At 41.1% G+C, this 22198-nt stretch overlaps 1 protein-coding gene across 14 annotated transcripts in view; it reads left to right on the forward strand.

Moving 5' to 3' along the window:
* ptprt (protein tyrosine phosphatase receptor type T) overlaps positions 1-22198 on the forward strand; it is a 332412-nt gene that overhangs the window by 95529 nt on the left and 214685 nt on the right. For all 14 annotated transcript variants that reach the window (XM_030420578.1, XM_030420575.1, XM_030420579.1 and 11 more), the window contains exons 6-8: positions 1077-1192; positions 3071-3245; positions 20661-20954. In XM_030420578.1, the coding sequence (XP_030276438.1) occupies positions 1077-1192; positions 3071-3245; positions 20661-20954 (585 nt within the window). The remainder of the gene's footprint in view (positions 1-1076; positions 1193-3070; positions 3246-20660; positions 20955-22198) is intronic.

The following is a 22198-nucleotide window of genomic DNA, read 5'->3' on the forward strand; positions in this document are numbered from 1 at the left end:
CACTGTGCTTTTTCTCGAGCGTGATTTCCTAATTTATTCAGTTCAATTAAACTTTACTGGCATATTTGTTGAATAAAACAAAACAGGATTGTTACTCTTAGACAACGAGTCTTGTTGGAGATTTTAAAAACTACAGGAAAGAGTTGTACACAGTATAAACCATCATGCATAAATTCTTAAAAGGCATTAAAAACAAAAAGGAACAGCTGCGGCCAGAAGCTCTTTCCTTTTTCATTTGAAGAAATGTAGATGAAGCTGACAGAATTATTACATGTTTCTTCTACACTGCTTATTTTTTCCCTGTAACCCTACTTATTACTCAGCACTCTCTTCACTTTTCTGTCTTCCTAACGGTCTCGTTTTGTTTTCTGCTAGCCTTTTTTCCCCTTTCTGAATGGCTGGCAGCGAACAAGTAGCTCATCTGTGCCAGTCACAAATCAGATTAGTCAAAGTGGGTGAGTCAGTGGTGGCAAGCAAGAGGAAGAGAGTAGAGGTTTTCATAGAGGAAGGAAGAAAATAGCCTAGAAAAAAAGAATCTGAGGTAATGCACAAGAAGAGGAAGACAAAGAAGAATGCACCAATAGAGAAAGGCTACCAAAGAACAACCTTCTTATCCAAGTCCTTTTCATTTGCAGCAACTTGACCATTAGCGTCGCGGCAAATTATCATTGTTAAATGATCGATGCATACTCTGTTAGACTTATCTCTGTCTGCAGACGGTCAAAATGAAATTAACCAATGGCGGGCTGGTTTTAATGCCAGGCCGAAGTCATCCAGTGTCTGCCGGTCTGTCTCATTGTCTGCCTGCTCATGTGCCTCGTTCCATCCCCTGAATTTCCCTGCCTCACTCCGAACAACCAGGCTTCAGTTTTTATGGGTTGGGGTACAAGCGATTTCTGAAAAAGTAATAGCCGTAGTTTACATCCTTTCTTGGAGACTGTATGCATTATATGATACCAACAAAACATATTCACATGAGCAGTTTGATTGGTACAACCACAAATACCCTTTTTTATCTTTAGGAAATACTCTTCCTCGATGTTCATACAGTGTCTGTTTTACTGTCTGTGTTACAGGTAAGGCGCCTCACTTCCTGCGTCTGCAGAATGTGGAGGTGAACGTGGGTCAGAATGCAACGTTTCAGTGTACTGCTGGAGGAAAATGGTCTCAGCATGATAAACTCTGGCTACAGGTTAGTCCCTTCTTATCAGCACATTTGTACAGGAATGATATCAACAGTGTTCATGCAGCACTCGTATAAAGGAAGGTCAGAATTAATCACCAAACATATCCGAGTTTAGAAACTTCCACATCTACAGGTGAAGGCAATAAATCGTGTCATTATTGTTGTAGGTTTTCACACATTTTTTTCAAAATAATAGTCAAAGACTTCGTATTTTCCCATATCAGGACACATCAGTGTGTATAAGGGCTGTTTTTCCACGGTCACTTGTAGAGAGTGTAGCAATTTGTTCTGCTTGATTCACCCCTGAAAGCTGACCTAAGTACGTAAATTTCTCTAAAAGTAGGGGACTGATTTAGAACAGTGATTAAACTGGACCAGAACTTTCTGTGAGGTATCATTTTGTAAGATTTGTATCGACTCTGATCTGTTGATCCATCAAATATTCCATTGAACGCTTTGATAAAAAGTATAAATCATATAAAACCAATGTAGCAAATTGAGTTATGTATAATTTATACAATTTTATTTAAAATAAATAATGAAAAGTTAGTGGCAGCCCTCCCAGCTCTATTTCAGGATTGATCAAAAGTCCTTGTTCTGCTTCGCACCGATAACTCCATCTTGGTACAAGTGACAAGTGTGTGTGCGTGCATGTTTTGTGCATCGATGCATCTTTTCTCATTCTGGTTCAAATTCACATGCACTGGCAGACTTGCATGTTTTCGCTGCACATGGGTGTATACCACTGAGAATGCTGCTGTGTACAGTAATGACATTTGCAATGAAGAGCGGTGACCCTCATGATTGTAGGTCTGTTGGGCAAAGCATGTTTCTCCAAATTGCTGGATGATACTACAGTGGTAAAAGAAGATTGGATGTGGAGATGGGGGGGATCATATGCAAAGCAGAAAGTGGGAGCAGGACATTTTTTAATTTATTGTCTGATCTGCTCACTTGAAATTGCTTCTGTTTCCTGCAAAGTCTTTAATATCTATTTTGGCTGGTCGCTGTCTTGCACTTTTAATTGTTCTTTTCCTTAATCGGTCTCTTGTGAGTCCCCCAGATGTGTGGAAGTGCTTAGTCTTGCTTTTTTTCTGAAAGAATTTTTTGAAGATTCAAGCTCCTTCTAATGCATTTCTCAAGATGTTCCGTTCTCTTTCCGCTTATCTGTGAGGGTCGCGGGATGTTGCCACTTTTTCCCCCCTAAGGGGTTGCGGGGCTTACTGGGGCCAAATCCAGTTTACTCGATGGGCGTAGGCCAGGGTACACCCTGAATGAGTCGCCAGCTCATCGCAGGACCCTAACTGATGGCAGTGGCTGCCTCACAAGGTGCCAACTGCACATCAGGAGCAACTTTGGGGTTCAGTATCTTGCTCAAGGATACTTCGATATGTAGCTCAGTCCCGCCCTGGGGAGCCGGGATTCGAACCAGCTAGTCAACCAGCTCTACCCACTGAGCTACAGCCGCCTTCTCAAGATGTTGGGACTGAAAAAGTCAGGGCCAGTTCAGTTGACGGACAGGTGTCATATTTAACTCTCTAAATATTTAACATGCAGTTCTTTTCAACTGGCAACGAACAGTATATGCAAAGTTGCAAGCCAAAATTACATCTATTTGTGATGTCTTGTACTACACCTTCAACAGGCAGCTTAGCAAAATGTGTTGTGATAGAAAAGAGCGGGAAATTAGCTACAGAGACCAAATACGTGTTTTGTAACAGGCAGAAATGTTTATATATGTCGTAAAGTTTGTCTATGGGGACGTCCTCAAGTCACCATTTGAGGAACAGCAGTTTAAGGCCCTAGTGGTTGCCTCATGGTTAAAACATGCTGTAAAGATTTTGCCAATGTTTACTCATCTTATCTTTATTATCCGTCACGCAGCAGTGGAACGGTAAGGACACGGCGTTGATGGTGACCAGGGTTGTGAACCACCGGCGTTTCTCAGCAACCGTCAGCGTCGGCGACACATCCCAGCGCAGCACCAGCCGCTACCGCTGCGTCATCCGATCAGACGGCGGGTCAGGGGTGTCCAACTATGCCGACCTCATTGTCAAAGGTATGTGTGCTGTTTATCCGGTTTCACATAAAGCACGAGTGGAACGCAAACAGCCAGTCACTTGAAAAGCAGAGAGTGTTTGTGATGAATTTAGATGGGTGAAAGCAGAGATGTGCTTGACAAATCTGATCAGCGCGGATGCAGTAAAATGCAACAACCTCTTTAATGTAGAGAACATGACAAACAAGCCTGCGTTGTGGTGTGTCTCGTTGTGTGTATGCGTGTGTGTTTGGCTGCTGCTCATTAGTGCTGTGAGAATGCTGAGGACTGAATACTGAACAGACTTCAGAGCAGTGACTAGAACTCACAATGAGCCCTCTTTCTCTCCATTTTTGTCTGCCTCTGTCAGTCTTTCAGTTCAATTTTCTTCCCGTGCTTCTGCAGCTTGTGTTCCCTCACTTTCTGTCAAAGTTTGATACAGATACCCACAATTTGTTTATGTCTTTGAAAATAGAAAACACAGAATATTTTTAGAGGCTGCAGTTCATCCTAGTCATCTAATTTTAAGGTGTTAATTTATTCTGAAAAGTGTCAATGTTTGAGTTTTTCCCAACATTTTGTCTTGATAAGGTAAAAGTGCAGCTGTAATTCAGCAGGGAAACAGGTGAAGTTGGGATAATAGAGTTCCAGCCTACATTTCGCCTCTAACACCCCGATGAACCCTGTTGACTGTTGTGTTTACATGCTTGTCTGCCCTTTGTGTGGACATGCACTCTTTAACCCCCACAGAACTCTTATTTAAATTCTACTAAAGACTCTGGAAGATTCCAAACAGAAATATGGAGCATGTTAGGAACATAATCTATTTTCACTGTGATGTAATGGGGAAGCTATTAAAAAAAAAATACATTGTGGGATATAAATATATCACAAAGTAAGTACTTGTAGTTTTAATAAAATGCACGATCAAGCAGTGAATACACAATGTTGGCAAACACTAATAAAAAATGTTTTATCTCACTTGGAAGCTACTTAAGCTAAAATGTAATCGGAACATTTGGATCTAAGTGCTCACAGCAAACAGTCATTTGACTACAAATCAAAAGCAGCCATTAGATTAAATGCAAATAAGAAAAAAAAGTTTGCTCCTCCTCTCCCTTCACTGCTGTTCCTGTCTTTTCCATTTTTATTCTCCTTCCATCCATCCTCACCTCTTGTTTCCTCTGTCCCTCTTGTATTTATCTGTGCTGCTAAACAAATCCCCTCGCTGAGGACATTCAAATCCTCTAATGCGATCTAGTCAGCTCTGCGCTGACACTCAATACACAAGGAAAATATGAAGGAATCTCTGTGATTTGCCATCCCACTCTCCATCACATGGTTCATGTGAACAACAGCAAAAAACAGGTCTGTCAGGCTGAGAAGGACTGTGAGGTACGGAGGAGGACGGATAATGTTGTTGTAAGGCTTTTGATAGAATTAAAGCATCGCAGCTATCTGTTGTTGTCAGACATAATTACATTCCTTAACCTCTCCCACTCCCCTTCTTTTGTACTCTGAGTTTTGTGCTTTTTTATCAATCTTTGTCTCTACTCTTGGCAGATGGAAATGTTTTTTCAACATTAAACTTCACTCGACTTGAATTGTCTCATGCTAAATTGTCAAAAAACATGTATAGGCTAGCAAAAGTGCAACAACGCAGGTCAACATACTATCTTCTAAAAGGTTATCGTGAGCCTTCTATCGTCAACACTGAGCTGCTTCTCAAGGATTAAACAGGGCTCGTCTGCGGTGCTGTAATTAGCTCTCACTATACGTCCATGATGCTGATGCGCGATTGTATGCTAATGTTTAGCAGTGAGCCTGCTATTGCTCAACGTAGTCTATAAATGTTAACACTGACCTGCTATTACTCAACAAAGCCTGTAATGCAATAGTTTTAGCTCTGTGCGTATATCGCTCAACATAGCTTGTGTTAATGTGTTAGCACTTAACCATCGATCACTTGCAGTGACATAGTGAGCTGAGTAAGTGTTAACACGGAGCCTCCTAACAGTGAGAACTGTTTCTGCTGTGTTTAACTGTTAACTGTTTCTGTATGCTAACGTTTAAGCACTTACGCACTATAACATTATGATAGCTTCATTTTTAGTTTTTGACACTGGTTGGTTGCTTTGTCTTAAAGTGATGTATACTAAAGAGTTAGCAGTGGGTAGAGAACTGGGTACCACTACAGCCACAGATGTATTTTCCGGTCTCTCTTAAAGTTGAACACATAAAGCTGACAAAATACCTCTTACAAACTTTCTATTCCCTTTCGAAGTGTCCTTGACACTGAAGACACTAAAGCTACATCTGCTCAGTCAGTGTAGAGCTGAGTTTATGTTTGGTTGGTTGGATCTCTGCGGTTGTCCTCTGACAATATTCTGTACTGCACTTCAACCAAATTTATAGGCAGACCTTGAGGTGGAGACACAGAGGAATGTTTTGTGTGTATCAGGCCCTCTTACACTATGACAATTTATCGTTATTTGCTGGAATGAAGGTTCGTTTCTAACAATACAAAGCTTTCACTGAAGTAAAAATTGGATTCCTGAGGTACATTTGGACAAACACACATCTCTGCCTTATGTTGTTTTATGTGACTTATGTTTATTTCTATTACACATAAGAATATCTTTATCTGGTGCCAGGGGGATTGAATTGTTTGTTTTTTAATGGAATTCAAACTGCATCACTGAAATACATTTAAATGTGGAGAGGCTTTGGCCTAAATTATGTTCTCAATGCATATTTAATATGAATTATGCTGTTAACCTTATTTGGTGTGAAGGATGTTAAATCTGGAGGGAGGCTGGAGTGTGTATATATGTGTGTGTGTTGGTGTGTATGTGTGCTTTTTGATTAGATGATAGTCCAGGGACTGACACTGTCATTACCATCTGTTAGCAGAACACACAAGCTGTACTCCTGACGTCCAAATGTGGCGTGTGTGTATGTGTGTATGTGTGTGAGTGTCTGTCCTGCTGAATGTGTCTCTTAGCGTGTATGTCTTTGTCTTTTGTGTGAGTGTGTGTGTGTGTGTGTGTGTGTGTGAGAGAGAGTTTGAAGCTCAGGTGCTGTCAGCCATGCATTGTGCCAGAGGGGTAGTCCATGCCAGCACAGTGAACAAGAGAGATACGCAATATTACACGTGCACATCACTGAGCACACCTCCCTGAAGCGCAGTGCTATGGCTGTTGCTAAGTTTGTGTTATTGTCCTTGATTTGTACATTTGTGTATTTTTGCCTTTTTTCATTCTATTCATTCATGTGTGGTGGGAACATGTGTGTGCAGCTGAATTTGTGTCTAGTTGTGTGTATCTGCATGCTGTTTCATGCTGTGTGCTCATGTGTGAGGTGTCAAAATGTGGTTGTGCGTTTGTGTGTGTGTATGTGTATTTGTGGGTCCCCCCTGAGCTGCTAAGTGAAATCAGGGTTAATTAGTGTTTTGTTCAGCCAGGTGTGACCAGGGGAAATCTGGAGAGAGACACTTCTCATGTTACAGGGCCCGCTCTGTGCACTGAGTGTGTGTGTGTGTGTGTGTGTGTGTGTCCCACGTGCTCATGCATGCATGTTAATCTGTGACACAACACTGCTGGCCGGCCGAACAGATGATGTCTTCCTGAAAAATTGACAAACTGAAAGAAAGAAGGCTGAAAATAAACACTCAGAGGGCACCTTCTGATGGAGCTTTATCTGAATGCAGATTTGGACAGATTACATAGACTTAAAATCATCAATAATTCAATAGAATAATATTTATCTTAAAGTGAAATGACTAACATTTCAAGCCACCATGCGAATCATCTTCCAGATGGTGATTAAATATTCTCAAATCCGGCATTCTGTGCGCATGTGATTTGAGCATAGCATCCTCAACAGCATCCTCGCAAGGGAGTACTTCTACTCTGCTCGCACAAATGCGGTCCCGAAAGCACAAACTGAACCCTACCTATGTACTCGCAACTACTAAACAATCACTTACTCGTCAAGTTGACGCAGAGACTGTGGAGGCGGGGATGGTGGAGAGTGGCTGATGTCTCCCGTCCTTTAGAAATCACTTTCAACACCCACAGTCTCAAACTTTTTCAAAGTGATGTGAGCTTTTCCGGAACCAAATAGGCTTTTAAGCTAGTGGCCTTAAATGCAAACACTAAACCAGACCTATTCAGCTGGCAGACAGTGGGCTGAATGGGGCCCTTAAAACAGCCTCATTCTGATTTGTCATTTTTGTGTCATTCTTATATATCATTAAAAGTTTTAAGCCATGCTTGAAGCAGACGGGATTTACAAGAATCAAACAGATAGCCCTCTTCTACAATTAAAAAGGTACTTTTTGTCTGTCCTATATTTTTCGAAGTAAGAAATACAGCTTTTTATATAATAAAAAAAAACATAATACCTTCATACTTTATAAGAAACATTGAAGACAATGAATAACTTTAAAAATAAAAATGAATGAAATAGCGTCTTTCACACACAGAAGCGGCAAACAATCAAATGCTGCGAGGAAATGAAAAGATTACCACAAAATACAACAATGCGTGGACAACCAGTATTTTCTTTGTTTTTCTTAATTATATCCTCGTCTGCTGCAGAAAAGAAAAACAGTTTCCCATTTTACTTGCGCTGACACCTTCATCTAAAGGCTCAGAAAATAAAAAAGGCTGAGGGTACTGTATAATTAATACCATGCTCAACTTCGCACCCCATCTTTCCATCATTCAGTATTCCGTCTGTCTCGTCCCCTCACTTCCTCATTCTCTCCTTATTCACACCTCCGCCTTGCTTCACACCTTCCTGTAAGTTAACGCTGTTATGTTAAAGAAAATACGCAGTGACAGCCATTTCTTGTAAACACGACCTCCTCCCAGCCTCGCTTTCAAATGGACTCATCTTTGCATTAGTGACACCGAGAGGTATTGTTGTCATGAGAAAATATCTAATTAAACGGTAGAGAATGAATTGGTATTAAAGGAGATAAGAAGAAAAGTACAAAAACAAGCTACTAGTGAAAGAAGTTGAGAAAAGTTTTAACAGTTGAGGAAAAGTCAGGATTTTTGTAACAAGACACATGCATTCTCACACACACACGTAACTACAGTCATTGTCCAATGTGCGATCAAATAATAAAGGATGTCCTTGAAGATGTGTCAGGAAAAATGACAGTCAGCTGAAAGCACACAATCACACACACACACACACACACACACACACACACACACACACACACACACGCAGATGTTTTTCTCTGCTCCTGTGCGTTTCTCATTTGTATGGCTCTTGTCGAACAGATGCAGTCAAAGCCCCAGGGCAACAAGGTCTCAACCATACCCCCGACTGTGCTTGTGTGTACGTGCATGTGTGTGTGTGTCAGAAAGTGAGCAAGCTTGCATGCTGACGCGTCTGTGTCTCAGGGGGGCTTTATTTGGGCTGTGTATCTGCATTCGTGTGTGTGTGTGTGTGTGTGTATGAGTGTGTGTTGTGTATGGCTATTTGGGCAGCAGTATGTGTGTTCTGTCTGTCAGAGATAAGACTCAGTGGGGCGTAGCACAGATCCAGGAGAGCCACTGTCAGCCAGTGCCCTGTGGACACCATGCAGAGTGTGTGTGTGTGTTCCCCAGGAATACTGCTCCATCTTTCTAAGTCTCCCTGGGTGGTCATAAAGCTGATTGTAGTCCAAGAATTAGACTCAGCAGTGCCACCGCGGTGTGTAAGTGTCTCTGAATGTGTGTGTGTGTCTGCACATGTGTGCTTGTGTGTCCATAGAGCTTTCTGCAGCCCAGAGCTCATTCCCGGCATCTTCTATGTGTCTGTTCCCTGATAAGGAAATCAATAGGAGAGCGGACAGCTCAGCTCCACGTGTCAAATGTGTGGAAACCCACCGACGCTCCGAACTCCCACTGGGTGTGAACACAAACACAAACCTGCAATTTAGAAAAATGACACTCGAAAAGTATGTTTGACTTCCAAGTGGGGTGTTTTAGTCCAAAATGAGATGTCAAACACTGAAAAAGGCACACATAAGAAATGCCAAACGTGTATAGAACAGTTTCCTTTACCGAGCAGTCTGTTGTTGTTGGATAATATTTTGATATATAGTGGCGCTATCTGAAGATAACCTAATGTAAAATGCATTCTCCAAGGAAAATAATAGAGGAGTCATTATTCCCATAGGCTATTGGGGACTTTTAATTTGAAACATCTACAGGAAGCTGTAAGTATTGTGAAATGCTGGAAGGTGACAGAAACAGAAAATCACAACCAACTGCAAGTGGAGTGAAAACTGTGTTTTTGTTCAAAAAAGAAGTAAGAAATAACTCATATTGGACAGAAAACAGATTTAAGGCTCTAATTGTTGTGAATATGTTTAGAAAAGAGCTAATAAGGATGAAGTGGACAACAAACAGCACCAGCATCAAATTAAAGTGGAAAAAACATATGAGGGAAAGATTTGAAATTTAGCTCTGACTCTAATATAACCCTGTATCAAATAGAGGCATTGCACCAGCTATGTGTAATGTCTAGTATTCTTCTCTCTGGGAAAACTACATTTCAGGGACACAGGAACAATGGGCCTCATTCACCAATATCTTCTTAAGAATCTTCTTAGATTCTTTCTGAAGTTGTTCTTAAGAGGTTCCTTAAGAAAACCCTACATCAGATTCACCAACTCTTTCGTAAGCCTCAGAATTGTTCGCAGCTGTGTTCTTACATTGATGAAGGCCGCAGTAGCAATATATATGCCATTGTTTTGCGGGCCTTGGATGGAGAAATGCCACGTATAAATAGGGGTTACTAATTGATGGCATGTTTCCAATTTACTTGATTTATCTTAAATCATTAGCACATTTAATTTATTTTAGAATATAAATTCTTTGTAAATTACCAAAAATATGAAATGAATACATAAATGAATAAATATGACAGAATTATCACTGTAATATTGCATTTTATTGAACTACACAAGAGAAGAAAACACAACCATGCCAACATTTCAGCACTGAAATGTGCGCAAGAGTACTCCTGAGTGTTTGTAGGATTTGTTCTTGCCTAAGAAAAAATCCTAGATAAGAAAAAATTCATGAATGCCACAATCTTCGTAAAATCTTCGTAAGTGGGACTTAAGAACAAATTTGTTCGTAAGAACGGTTCATGAATGAGGCCCAATGTTTCTGGCACTTCTTGGAAAAGATACCTCGTCAATGAATGGTCAGCTTGAGATGTAATTAAATTATGAGAGATTTGCTTCCGTAGGAGAAAGAAAACTCGAAAACCTTCCTGTATTTTCTGTGAAAAGTTCTGCGAGTTTGTTCATCTGCCTACATCGGGGTGTGAATGTGTCTGCAAGTGTGAGAAGCATAGACCCATAAAGTGTACACTCCACCTGCCTCTTTAACCAGTTCCTAAGGGCTCGCCTTAGGGGATGTGTGAGTTTGTGTGTGTTGTGTTGTGTACGCTGGGAAGTTTGTCATGTCATTGGTATTCCACGTCCATTGCTCTTTCATGTGCATCGGCCTGTGAGTGCGCATGCGCGTCTGTATTGTGTGTGTGTGTGTGTGTGTCGGAGAAAGTGGACACTTCACACAGAATAGCTGAAGAGAAATATAAGTAATGCATGAACAGGTAGGTGAGGAGGAGGAGGAGGGAGGACTGGAGGTGAGAAAAAGAAAAGGTAGAGAAGCAGAGAGAGAGGGTCAGAGAGAAGTGAGGGTGGCAGAGAGGAGAGGGTGATCGGGAGGGGAAAAGTTGAAAGACTGGGGAGAAGCCACACGACAGTATGGCGGTGAAGAGAGGCATACGAAACTTGTACAGGAAAAGTTAACAAAAAGGAAAATAAGGAGGCAAAATGGGAAGAGAGGTCTAACCAGTGAGACCCTGACCAGAGAAGAGAAGCCAAAGCTGACAACGCTGACAGTCTATTCAGTTGTTTGTGTCACTGCACCGCCATCTCATCAACTGTCTAACTGTATGTTCACGTGGATGAGAGCAGCTAAATGCCAAAAAAGTTTGGAGTTTGGAGGAAGAGATGTGTCCACTACCAGCGTCCTGCTGTTTCGTGCTCCTGTGAAGCCGACAGACTTAAGAATAATTCTCATTTCATTAAAAGCTGTCTGGGAGTATTTCTGTGACGCTAAGAGGATCAGCGTCTCTTTTAGGCTCCTTCTTTCTGTCGTTCCTCCATTTTCCTCAACTTCTCCCACCTTCTCTGTCTGTCTCTATATTTCAGAGATTAGACTCTATCTGGGACTCTTATCCCCCAGCAGCTTACAGTAAGCGAGCAGGTACAAGTTTACTTTCATGTTCACGGACACTTTGGCAGAACTGATGCAGCTGTTTGACACAATCTCACAAATTTGGGGAAATTAGCTTAAGATCAAAAGCTGTGTTTGTACTATGGAAGGATGAGGCATGGTTGCCTTGTAACCCTCATCTCGTGAATATTCTCCTTGATGACAGTATCATGAAGGCATAAGGAAACCCGTGTGTTCTGGGTAACCTGGTCAGGAAGTCACATACTGCCTTGGCGATAAGACGTGAGTTCTACATAAGCAGCTTTGCCATCTTTGCTGTAGTTTGAGGACGATGACAGCTTCACATTTCAGGCTTAGAAAGAAAAGAGCCTTAAAAACAAGACTATAAAAACAACTTAATTAATACTATAGCACAGAACAGCACTTGAAGCAGAGGAAAAGGAAGACCCATCCTTGCCTTTATAATAAGTTAAGTACAGTTGTAAGTTAATGCTTTTAAATTGATATTAACAGAGATGTTGTCTTTGAATAAAACTGAAGTCTGCTACTGTGGCTTTTGTCTGCACCAAACTGGGAGCATCCACAGTTTTGGTGGAAAGGAGAAAATACAGGCCAAAAATGTACTAAGTTTGCCTCCTATTTCACTCATTTAATACTTAACAGTTTGAGAACTTAAAGGCTGAGGTGATCAGATAACTTGAGTTAAGTATTGGGCTAGCAGCGACCTTGAGCGTTGTCACTTTATGTCATCTCAAAGCAAACCTGCACAGCTTCACTTACAAACATGTCTCCAGCTTTTGTTTTAAGGACTCTGGGGGTGAACACAACGAGATTGTTCCTGTTCAGAGGTGGACTCAGATGGATGGAGTACATGCTGAGTGTGTGTGCATGAATATGTGCTCGAGACGTTTGGTGTTTGTTTGCGTTTTTCTGTCTGAAAGTTATGTATGTGTGCGTCTGCATCTGTTATTCTGTTTTTGTACTTCTGGAGAGTGTGCGTGTGTGTGTGTGTGTGTGTGTATTTGTGTGTGTGTAAAGAGTTGCAGGTAGCAGGTGTCTGCCACAGTGAGTTTGTTGTGAAGAGAGTGGAATCAGATCTCATTTCCCATGATTCTTGCCTCCCCGTTGAGTGTAAAATATACTCATGTTTGCACCCAGCCCTATTCCCCCACCACCACCCAACACAGATCTCATTTTTTTCTTTCCTTCTTTCTTTCTTTCCTTCTTTCTCTCTTTCTTTCTTTCTTTCTCTCTCTCTTGCTAAGTTCTTCTCTACCTCTTGTCTCTCCTCTAGGATAGATGGAGGCTGTGTGGTTGTGCTATGAATCTTTTGATTAAAGTATTCTTTGTGACCAGGCAGTCGAGAAGGATGTTCCCATTGTGTGTATTTGTGTGTACAAGTGCTGAATTCATTATACCTAGTAAGAGGCCTGAGGGAGTATGGAGTGTGTTACTCACAGGTGTATGCACACACACACACACACACACACACACACACACACACACACACACACACACACACACACTGCAAACTGAAAGCACTCAATCCCCAGGACTTGGAGAAACGTATTTATATAAAAGTCAGCAGCAGTTTTGAGCTGGTAAATAAGCGACTGATTGAGAGAGATTGCCCAGACATAAAGAAAGAAACACAGAAACAATATTAAGTCTTATTCTGTTAGATTAGTTTAAGAGGAAGCAGGTGGAGCACTGGTTTGACTTTATGCCACAACAAAACAATCCTAAAAGGGTTCAGTGTTATTCATTGGACTCTGTAATAAGTTGGAACTTTTCCATCTCTCACCTTTTACATGTTAACAAAGCCAGGAGATGTGGAGGATGATGCAAGGGCAAGTCAGCAGGTCGCTTGTATAGCATGTCGACGGGTGAGTCAGACCTTTTCTCCTCAGGTGGAGTGCATTCATGAGGGTGAGGCAGGATCATCCTCTTTTTTTTTTTTTTTTTAATCTGCAGCAAGCAGGGCTCAGACTGTCAGGTCACAGGCATGTTAGGTGGATGGTGTGCTCACACAGAAGTCTTTTCCACCACAAGTTGGGATATAGAAAACAATTGTGCAGTCTGTTATAGGAATGCAGTATACTTCTGATGTTGATTTTTTTTTTTCTTTACCTGAACTGTCGCATATTCAAATAACATGGTGTCACTTTTTTTCCCACATGACCAAAGCCGTGAACACTCAGTCAGCTCTGTAATCTGACAGCTCTGTAGTCAGAAAAGGTTTCCCATCCGTCGATTTATAGGAGATATGATTTTAAAATGAATAAGCAAAATGATTTGATGTCTTTGCTGTGTTTTTCACTAAAATGAGAGGTTTAAAAGTGGCACCAACTCTTACCAAAGTAACACTATAATTTACACAGCCATAATGAGCGTCCTTTGAAAATACTGTTGCTTGACAAAATGACAACACATTACAGACTGAGTGCTACTCTCTGTTCAAGAAATATTAAATGGTGACTTTGGGAACTGATCTGTTTTTCTTTTTCTTTTTTTTTTGCATTACTGCAGAACGGATGTACATCTGGTTTTCAATAAAACGTCTCCAATATGAATTTGTTCCACTCAAACACGCAGCATGTGGTGGTTATTAACACTGGAAGAGCTGAATTGATTGTATCTGAGGTGGATTGTGTGTGTGTGTGTGTGTGTGTGTGTGTGTGTGTGTGTGTCTGCTTATCTGTTCTTTCTGAGATGAACTGCTGAGTTCAAGGAGCTGCGAAATAGACCTGGGACGTATTACTGATAGGAAAGCAACATACGGAAAATTAAGGAGTAGAATTAGCAAATGTATAGCGTGAGCAAAGAAATATTTCAAACTTTAGACGTATTTCAAATATTAACATGCTAATTAAATGCATTCTGTTCAGTTTAAGTAAAATTAGAATAAATAGGCCCACTGGTGTGTAGAGACATGAGAGGGGCACTCCTGATTTTGCTTTACTTTGGTTAAAGGATCAATGTGTTTATTCCTTAGAGAATTATGACATCGCTAACGGATAGTCAGACAATCAGACAGATTTTTAATCAAACCAACATTAACATTTCATATTTTATATTATAACCAGTGGCCAGAACTATGAAAATATAAGACCCAACTTGTACGAAACAGGTTTTATACTTAAAATCAGAGAAACAGTAAAATTTGCCTCAAACCAAATGCTATTTAATTTCCTTCTGTTTAAAGTTACTTTTTCAACCCCAAAAATGTAATGAAAACTCAAAGTGAAGTGAAAGACAAAAGGTGGAAGTAAGCCGCACATGGACAGGAGGAAAACCTTTCTCTCTTATCATCTGGACCATCTTATTATCACCTCCCCTGCTGCTGAATCGGGAGAGAAACTGATTTTAGTGGAGCGATTGTCATTTTCAGTGCAACTGATTTTTCCATCTTTTCCGCCACCTGGGTGATATCTTTTCTCTCCTCTCTGGTGGGCTGAGTCTTCCTCTATCTGTCTCTCCATCACTCTCTCACACACATACACACACTATTTCACTCTATCTTTGAATCTTTCTCTCTCTCTCTCTCTCTGAGAAAACAAGACGCAGACCCCGGAAAAGATTTAATAGCACTTTTCCTGATTTGCCACAGACACACATGTCAACAGAAATACACAGTCACAAACACATTCACACTATAAGGCAGGTTATAAACTGCCACCGGAGAAGAGGTGATAAAAAAAACTAATATCACCAACAAAACAGCCATTACTCCTAAATCTTCACTCCTTTCCCTCCCTTTTTTCCCCTTCATTTCTATATCATTTTTTTTTTACCACCTCTTCCTCAGAATGTATAACTGTGTGTGTGTGTGTGTTTTTCACTGGCTGTCAGAAAAAGCAGACAGTGAAATTGTAGGAGAACCATTTAGATTGGAAGTACCTGATAAGCAGAGGCATACTGACTCTTGTGCTCTCTTATTCTCCGTTTTCCAACATAATTTCACCGTCTTCCGGTCTTTCCCATGTCTTTCTACAGTGTGTCAGCTGTTTCACTTGTGGGTGGTACTACAGTTTTGAAAGAATTGACCTGGTTCCAGACCCACAGATCAGTTTGGCCTCAGGTTTAAGATGCAGCCATGAAATCTTAATAGCAAAAAAATACTTCATGGTCATGATGTACCACAGGGATCTTAACTGGGCCCTGTGCTGTTTTACCCTGTAAATTGATTATATTGTAGAATTGACTCTCAAATAAGTATCTAGAAATGACACTCATACTTATCCTGTTTCAGTTATTGCCTGACGGAAGAGTGTGTCCCAATCCCATTTCCAAGTTTTACCCCTCCTTTTTGAGTGAACCCCTGTCCCCTCAGAACAAAGTCCCAAGGAGTAGTGGTTGTAATCCCCCCATTGAATATTGACAGCCCTTCAAGACTCTCATCATTGCTTTACTTTGATGCTCACAACTTCATGCTGTCAACCAAGTCATTAGACAAAGGCCTGAAGTCATACTTGGTGCTGTTGAATACTGTCTTTTTAGATATCTGCCTTATTGGCATCTGCAATGATTTTCAAGAATTATGTTACATATTCCTTGTGAATGTGTTTCTTTGTTGATGTAAGCAAAGTAAGTTTTAGTGTTTTTCAGTTGTCACACTTGGGCGGATATGTTCACAGCCATCAGCCATCACATCTAAAGTTGGTCCTTTTTAAAGCAGTCCAATTTAAGAAACAAGGCCAATATTACTTTCTTATTGGTGTGTATCACATTGGTTTCTTACTCATCATTCAGATTGATTGTTTAGTCTTATTTATACTAACTCACATAAAATAAAATGATTCATGCACACAGTTCCAACCAAGATTATACACACACACACACACACGCAGACAGACAGACACACACACACTCAGACAGACAGATGTATACACACATTTTGTCCCATCTTCAAACACCATGCTGGGATTGTAATACAGTGCAGTAAAAAACTAGATCCATATACTCTGCTCCCTCAGGGTGTAGTAACACGGGTCATTTTTGAGTGCGCGATGCGTCTTTCGACAACAAGGCCCCAGGACACGCAAGATAAAACCTTTATGGGGCTGGGACTGCTGCAAACATACACACACAAACACACAGAAGTCTTTATTGGCCCACAGTTACAGTGCTGCACTCCTGCTGTATCCCATTTTAAAACTTCATGAGCCCTGCTTGTTTTTACTACGGTGTGAGCGTCTGCAGAGGCGAAACGGTGTCCTGCGGGAGGACTCCTGCAGACGTCTACTCTCTTCTATTTTATATTCATATTTTTACGATATTAATATCTAGGTTTTGCAAATTCAGACTTTAAACTACTTTTTTTAAAAGCGGAAGTAGACAACTCTTCAACTTTCCTCCCGCCTGGAGGTTCCCTGTGGTATTCTAGTTGCAAAGACAGCATTAGCACATGGCTACCACTAGCAGCCTTGCTACTTCCCAGAGCAAAAAAACAGTAAGAACCGTGAGAATCCCAGTTTGCCTCAGAAACCCCAATCTCAATCTATATCACCTTTACTTTTCCTTTCTTGAGTTTCCATAGTTATTATATCTGTTTCACTGTTACCTGGGGATGACAAACTGGGAAACTGTGTTGGTTGTTTGTTCTCACTGCAGAATGATAAGTTTAAAGCAAACAAGTACTCCATTGCGAGTTGAAACTCTTGGTGGACTGTTCGAGGTTTCCTGTAACAAAGTTGTAACAAACGCCTGTCAGGTAATCTGGAAAAACAAAACAAACACATACTTTATATTGCAATGCTATAAACCTTTTTTTCAAGGCATTGGGCTGCACTGCTGAAGACATTTCAGGCTACCTCATTCATCAACTCATCATTACCTTTTTCTTCCAAGCTCCCTCACCCCTCTCCTTTTTTTGCACGAGTTCACCCCTCTTTTCATCCCCTCAACCAGTGTTCCTCCTCCTCCTCCTTCCTCACTTCCCTCTTCTACTTGACCAAATCTTTCTTCCACCCTTCATGATTCTTTTTTTTGCTCTCCACTCACCAACATACTTCATTCGTCTTCCCTTCTTCCTCTCATCCCTCCTCTCACACTTCATTAGCATCACTGTATGATCACTGAAGGCCAACTGTAGTTGATGAGCAATCAGAGTGAGTCTGTGTACCATTTCTGTATGCGTGTGAGGAGATGTGTTTCTGTGTACAGATGGATACATTTGTGTGTAAAATTGTACACAATAAAACATGTCTGCGTATTTCTGGGCTAGCCTCCAGGTCCAAATGTGTGTATGTGCAAGTATATGGATGTCTGTGCGTGTACATCACTTTGTGTGGATGTATTCACATGCGTATAATAGGTACAAGTATGTGTGACACCCCGTGTCATCGTGGGTGCCAGGTTGTGTGTCACTGGGTGGCCTCTGTAACTCTCCGCTGTAAACGAGTTGGCAGAGGGAGCGATGGCGGGATGGTGGGAGGAAACAGACGGAGGGAGGGAGTGATTGAACGATCTCGCTCTTTCTTCCTGTGGAGTAACATCAGGGGAAGTTGTTGAATATAAATGATGTTAATGAAGAGTTGAGTCTCTGTTGCAGCAGTTGTAAAAAACACTGTTAACAGGCCACTTTTTAAAGGAGGGTGTTGAAGATCGGACACATTTAATACTACAGTATTATTACTTTACATCGCAGCTCATCATTTTGCAAATTATTTTACTGTACTGATGATTTCAGATGTTTTTCCTTCTTTTCTTTCTCTACACGCATTGAAATCTAAACTTTTTCTGAACAGGGGAAGGAAATAGCAACCGGAATAGACCAATTTTGGCTGCTTCCGGTGAATCACCCTTAAAAATGTCTAGGGAGTAAAGGAAGTTCTCTTTTTATTATAACAGAGATGAAACCATTAAGAAAATTGAACACACACATGAAAAATGTTCCCTCCAATTTCAGGATAATGGAGGCAAATTAATGTGTTGTTCTCTGTATTACTTTGAGTTTTATTTTGGGAAGGGAACCATTGGTGCAGACGTTCATAAACATAGCTGTGCTTTGTTTCGACTGGAACACATGCATTCAGATGTATGCAGTGCACATATACATTCACCCGCAGGTGCATAGATATGCTTTTTTGTCTTTCACTCTCTCCTGCACTCAGGAATGCACAAACAGACTCAGACACACACACACACACACACATATACACGCACTCACAGCCTCCATATAGTTAAGATGGATGAGTGTGCGGTGACTGACAGTTGATTCATCGGTCCCGCAGCCGCCATACATATTCTAATGCAGCCTGGAGGAAAGTAAAAAACTTGGAGAGTGAGATCAGGACTTTGCTTTTAGACAGCAGGAGGAGAAGGGCCATTATTCTTAGCTAGCATAACGTAGCTGTCAACTGACAAAGCACCTGCCACGGACAAAAAAAAAAAAGATTTATACTTAGAAACCTAGACTTCAATCTCAAAAAGACTCTTTACGTCGCAGCTTTTTGAGAAGCTTACTGTATGGAGCAATGAGTTCATTGTGTACCAGTACATGTTTGAATGATCTGTCCTACATCATACATGCATTTCTTTTTTTCAGTATTATTGTCCCCATGCCTATTAATATAATAAGTTTATGCAGTCTATGATATCATGATAACTCTTTCCTGGGCACTTTGAATGTGTCTAAATAGAGATGAGGATGTGTAGAGGCTCAGGTAGAAATGTTGCGCCTGTCTGGAGGCTTCTAGGTCACAGCTGAGCTACAGAGAAATGAAAACTTACACAGTGTTCAGCTGATGCTAAGATTATCAAGAGGTCAGTCGGCTCTAGAGGTGGATGTCTTCTGTGTTTTCTGTGGAGCTCAGGCAGACTGTCTCATCATTCTGCGTAGAAACAGTGTCAGTGCCTCTGTCCGAGGTGCTGATCCTGGGAAATACAGGAGCTGTCCATGCAGTAGTTTAGACTCATGGAGGAATCTTAACGTTGCAATGTGAAAACTCCAATGGTAATTAATTATCCTTATATGATAGGTGTGAAGAGGTTGTAGTAGCCTATTTTTAGTCCCCACCTCTTCAGTCTTTATGAGCTTTAGAGCTCCTTCTCACCATTTTGTGTAACATTTCGAAGAGGTCTCACTATTCATGAAAAGGAGTTGCTGTCTCCAGTTTGGTTTTGAGGAAAAAAAAAAGAAGGAGGGAGTAATAAAACATCCTATGCTTTTAGGGTTGACAGAGGCCATTATTTTAAAAGTAGCATAATGTGAAAGTCTAGTGGCAAAGTAGCTGTCAGCAACATGTCAACAAAGTGATGGATTAGTGCTAAAGGTGGAGAACTTGCTCTCTAAAATGTCTCCTTTTAGCTTTTAGTGGCAGCTGTTTTTAAATGCAAAACTGTGCCTGCTTCTACTTTACATGTACATCACATTGTAACCATTTAGTGGCTGCTGTCTTGCACAGCCTGCAGCTGTGATGGCAGAACAAGCTTTGATTCTTAGCTGATTCCTTCCCACAGAGATGAACAACATATTCCAGGAGTCTATGAGGGTCCAAGGGTAGAACTAGGGCTGCGTTTAAAAAGATCTACCTGGATCAGGACCAGGTGAATCGGAATCGAAACCCTTTGGAAAGTCATTGGCAATACCCAGCTTTAGGTAGAAGAACACCATATGAAGTCCTAGTCACTGACTGGAGTCTAACTGCATAGTGATACAATCATAACAGACTATATTGAGATTTATATGGTTTTAAAACAATCTGCTTAAAAAATATTTGCCTCTTAACTTTCTTTCATCATTTTTTATGGATATGTTTATTGGAGGAATCACTCAAGGCCTGAAAATACCTCAAAGCAGGTGGTACATAAAACACCACATAATGAAATGATGCATTTGAAATTGTGTTTGTTATTTTTGAAAATTACGCTGAGCAACCTGAGGGTTGTACAATATTCATTTGTTGAGTTTTACACACTTAAGCACCACTGATTGGACTTTAATATAGTTTTCGAAGAGAACTTCTGTAATGTATTCTAATTTGATAGTGGTTTGCTCAGGTGGGGGCACAGTTACAGTCAAATCAAGGTGATATATTTGTTTTGCGATTGGCTCTGAGACTGAACAGCAGGATTCAACAGGGACAACATGTTTTATTGATTTCATTTTCAATAGAATATTCTCTGATTATAAGATCTGAATCTACAACTAATCACCTCTGTTCCTTTTTCACAGCTCCACCCACCCCAATCGCACCACCTGAGCTTCTGGCTGTCGGCGCCACCTACCTTTGGATCAAACCCAACGCCAACAGCATCATCGGGGACGGGCCAATCATCCTGAAGGAGGTGGAGTACCGCACCACTTCAGGGAACTGGGCCGAGACACACGTGGTGGACGCCCCCACCTACAAACTGTGGCATCTGGACCCAGATGTGGAGTATGAGATCAAAGTCCTGCTGTCCAGACCTGGGGAGGGAGGAACGGGGCCGCCAGGGCCACCACTGGTCACCAGGACCAAATGTGCAGGTGAGTGAGGGCTCCTCTTTTTGTATTCATGCCTTCTCTTCTCTTTCTCCTTTCTGTCTCTTTTTTGGTCGCTTCAGTTACAGATTCTCCCTGTTATTGTTGCTGTTGTCTCCTGTGTATACCTTTTTCTATTTGATTGTGGTTTTGTTGTTTGTTGACTTCGTTGTTGAAGAGGACTGTGTTGTGGTCCAGAATGGTCATGCTATGCTAAATTGGAAACAGTCACTGTTAAGTATGAATTACATACTCTGCTCCCTTGACAAATAGAACTCTGTTGTTGAGAGATTGTTGAACAGATAGATAAAATATGGTCTGGATATGGTTAAAGCTTCCGTCTGAATGATCTGATTTAGAGATAAAGAGGCTAGAAGGCAGTTGAGTGAAAGAACGTGAGAAAAAAAAAAGGAGAAAAAAATGTTCCCAGTTAGTCCATCTTGAGAACGAGAGAGCAAATCAAAGAAGATGATAATTGGCATGTTAAGAAGGTGCCCCGCAGATGAAGGAGAGGTGGAGTGCATGGGGCTGGAGGAGGAAAGGAGGAGGAGAAGACAGAGGAGGTTAGGTACGGGCAATCATGGCCGATAATGAGGATCCCAGCGGGGGTGTAAGGACACAACGTGTGACAGTTCATTTGATAAAGTGACAGCCCATCAGATCTCTGATGTACTCTCTGTCTGTGTGTGTGTGTGTGTGTGTGTGTGTGTGTGTGTGTGTGTGTGTGTGTGTGTGGTGGGGGGGGCTAGTTAACCCTGTAGGACGCCATCATCACCAATCTCCTCTTTTCTCTCTATCTCTTTCCTTTCTCTGCTGTGTTTATTAGTCACTTTATTATTTTCTTTTCTCCCCTTGTGATATTTGGGCTTGTTTCTCCCTTCAATTTCTTCAAGTTCTCTTCCTTTCTTCCTGTCTCTGACTCTTCCTTTTTCTAGTTATTTCACTCCTTTTTCCATTTCTCCTCCTCACTTCTTCACTCCTCAGCTCACTTCCTATTTGTCTCCTCCCTTGTCCTTCCCCTGGCTTTGTTGTATCCTCCTTTTCTCCTTTTTCTGTCTCTATGCTTCCTTCACATTTACTTTTTCAACACGTTCTCTTCATTCCTTCATTCTGTTTTTCTTTCCTTTCTCCTCCTTTTGCCAAAATTCTCACCTGTCTTCCTATTCCCCTCTTTTGAATGTTTCCCACCTCTACCATTTCTCCATATTTCTTCCCCCTTTTTCTTTTGCCTTTTTTTTTTTGCTGTCATT

Source organism: Sparus aurata, chromosome 6 (genome assembly GCF_900880675.1).
Source record: "Sparus aurata chromosome 6, fSpaAur1.1, whole genome shotgun sequence".
Classification (NCBI taxonomy): domain Eukaryota; kingdom Metazoa; phylum Chordata; class Actinopteri; order Spariformes; family Sparidae; genus Sparus; species Sparus aurata.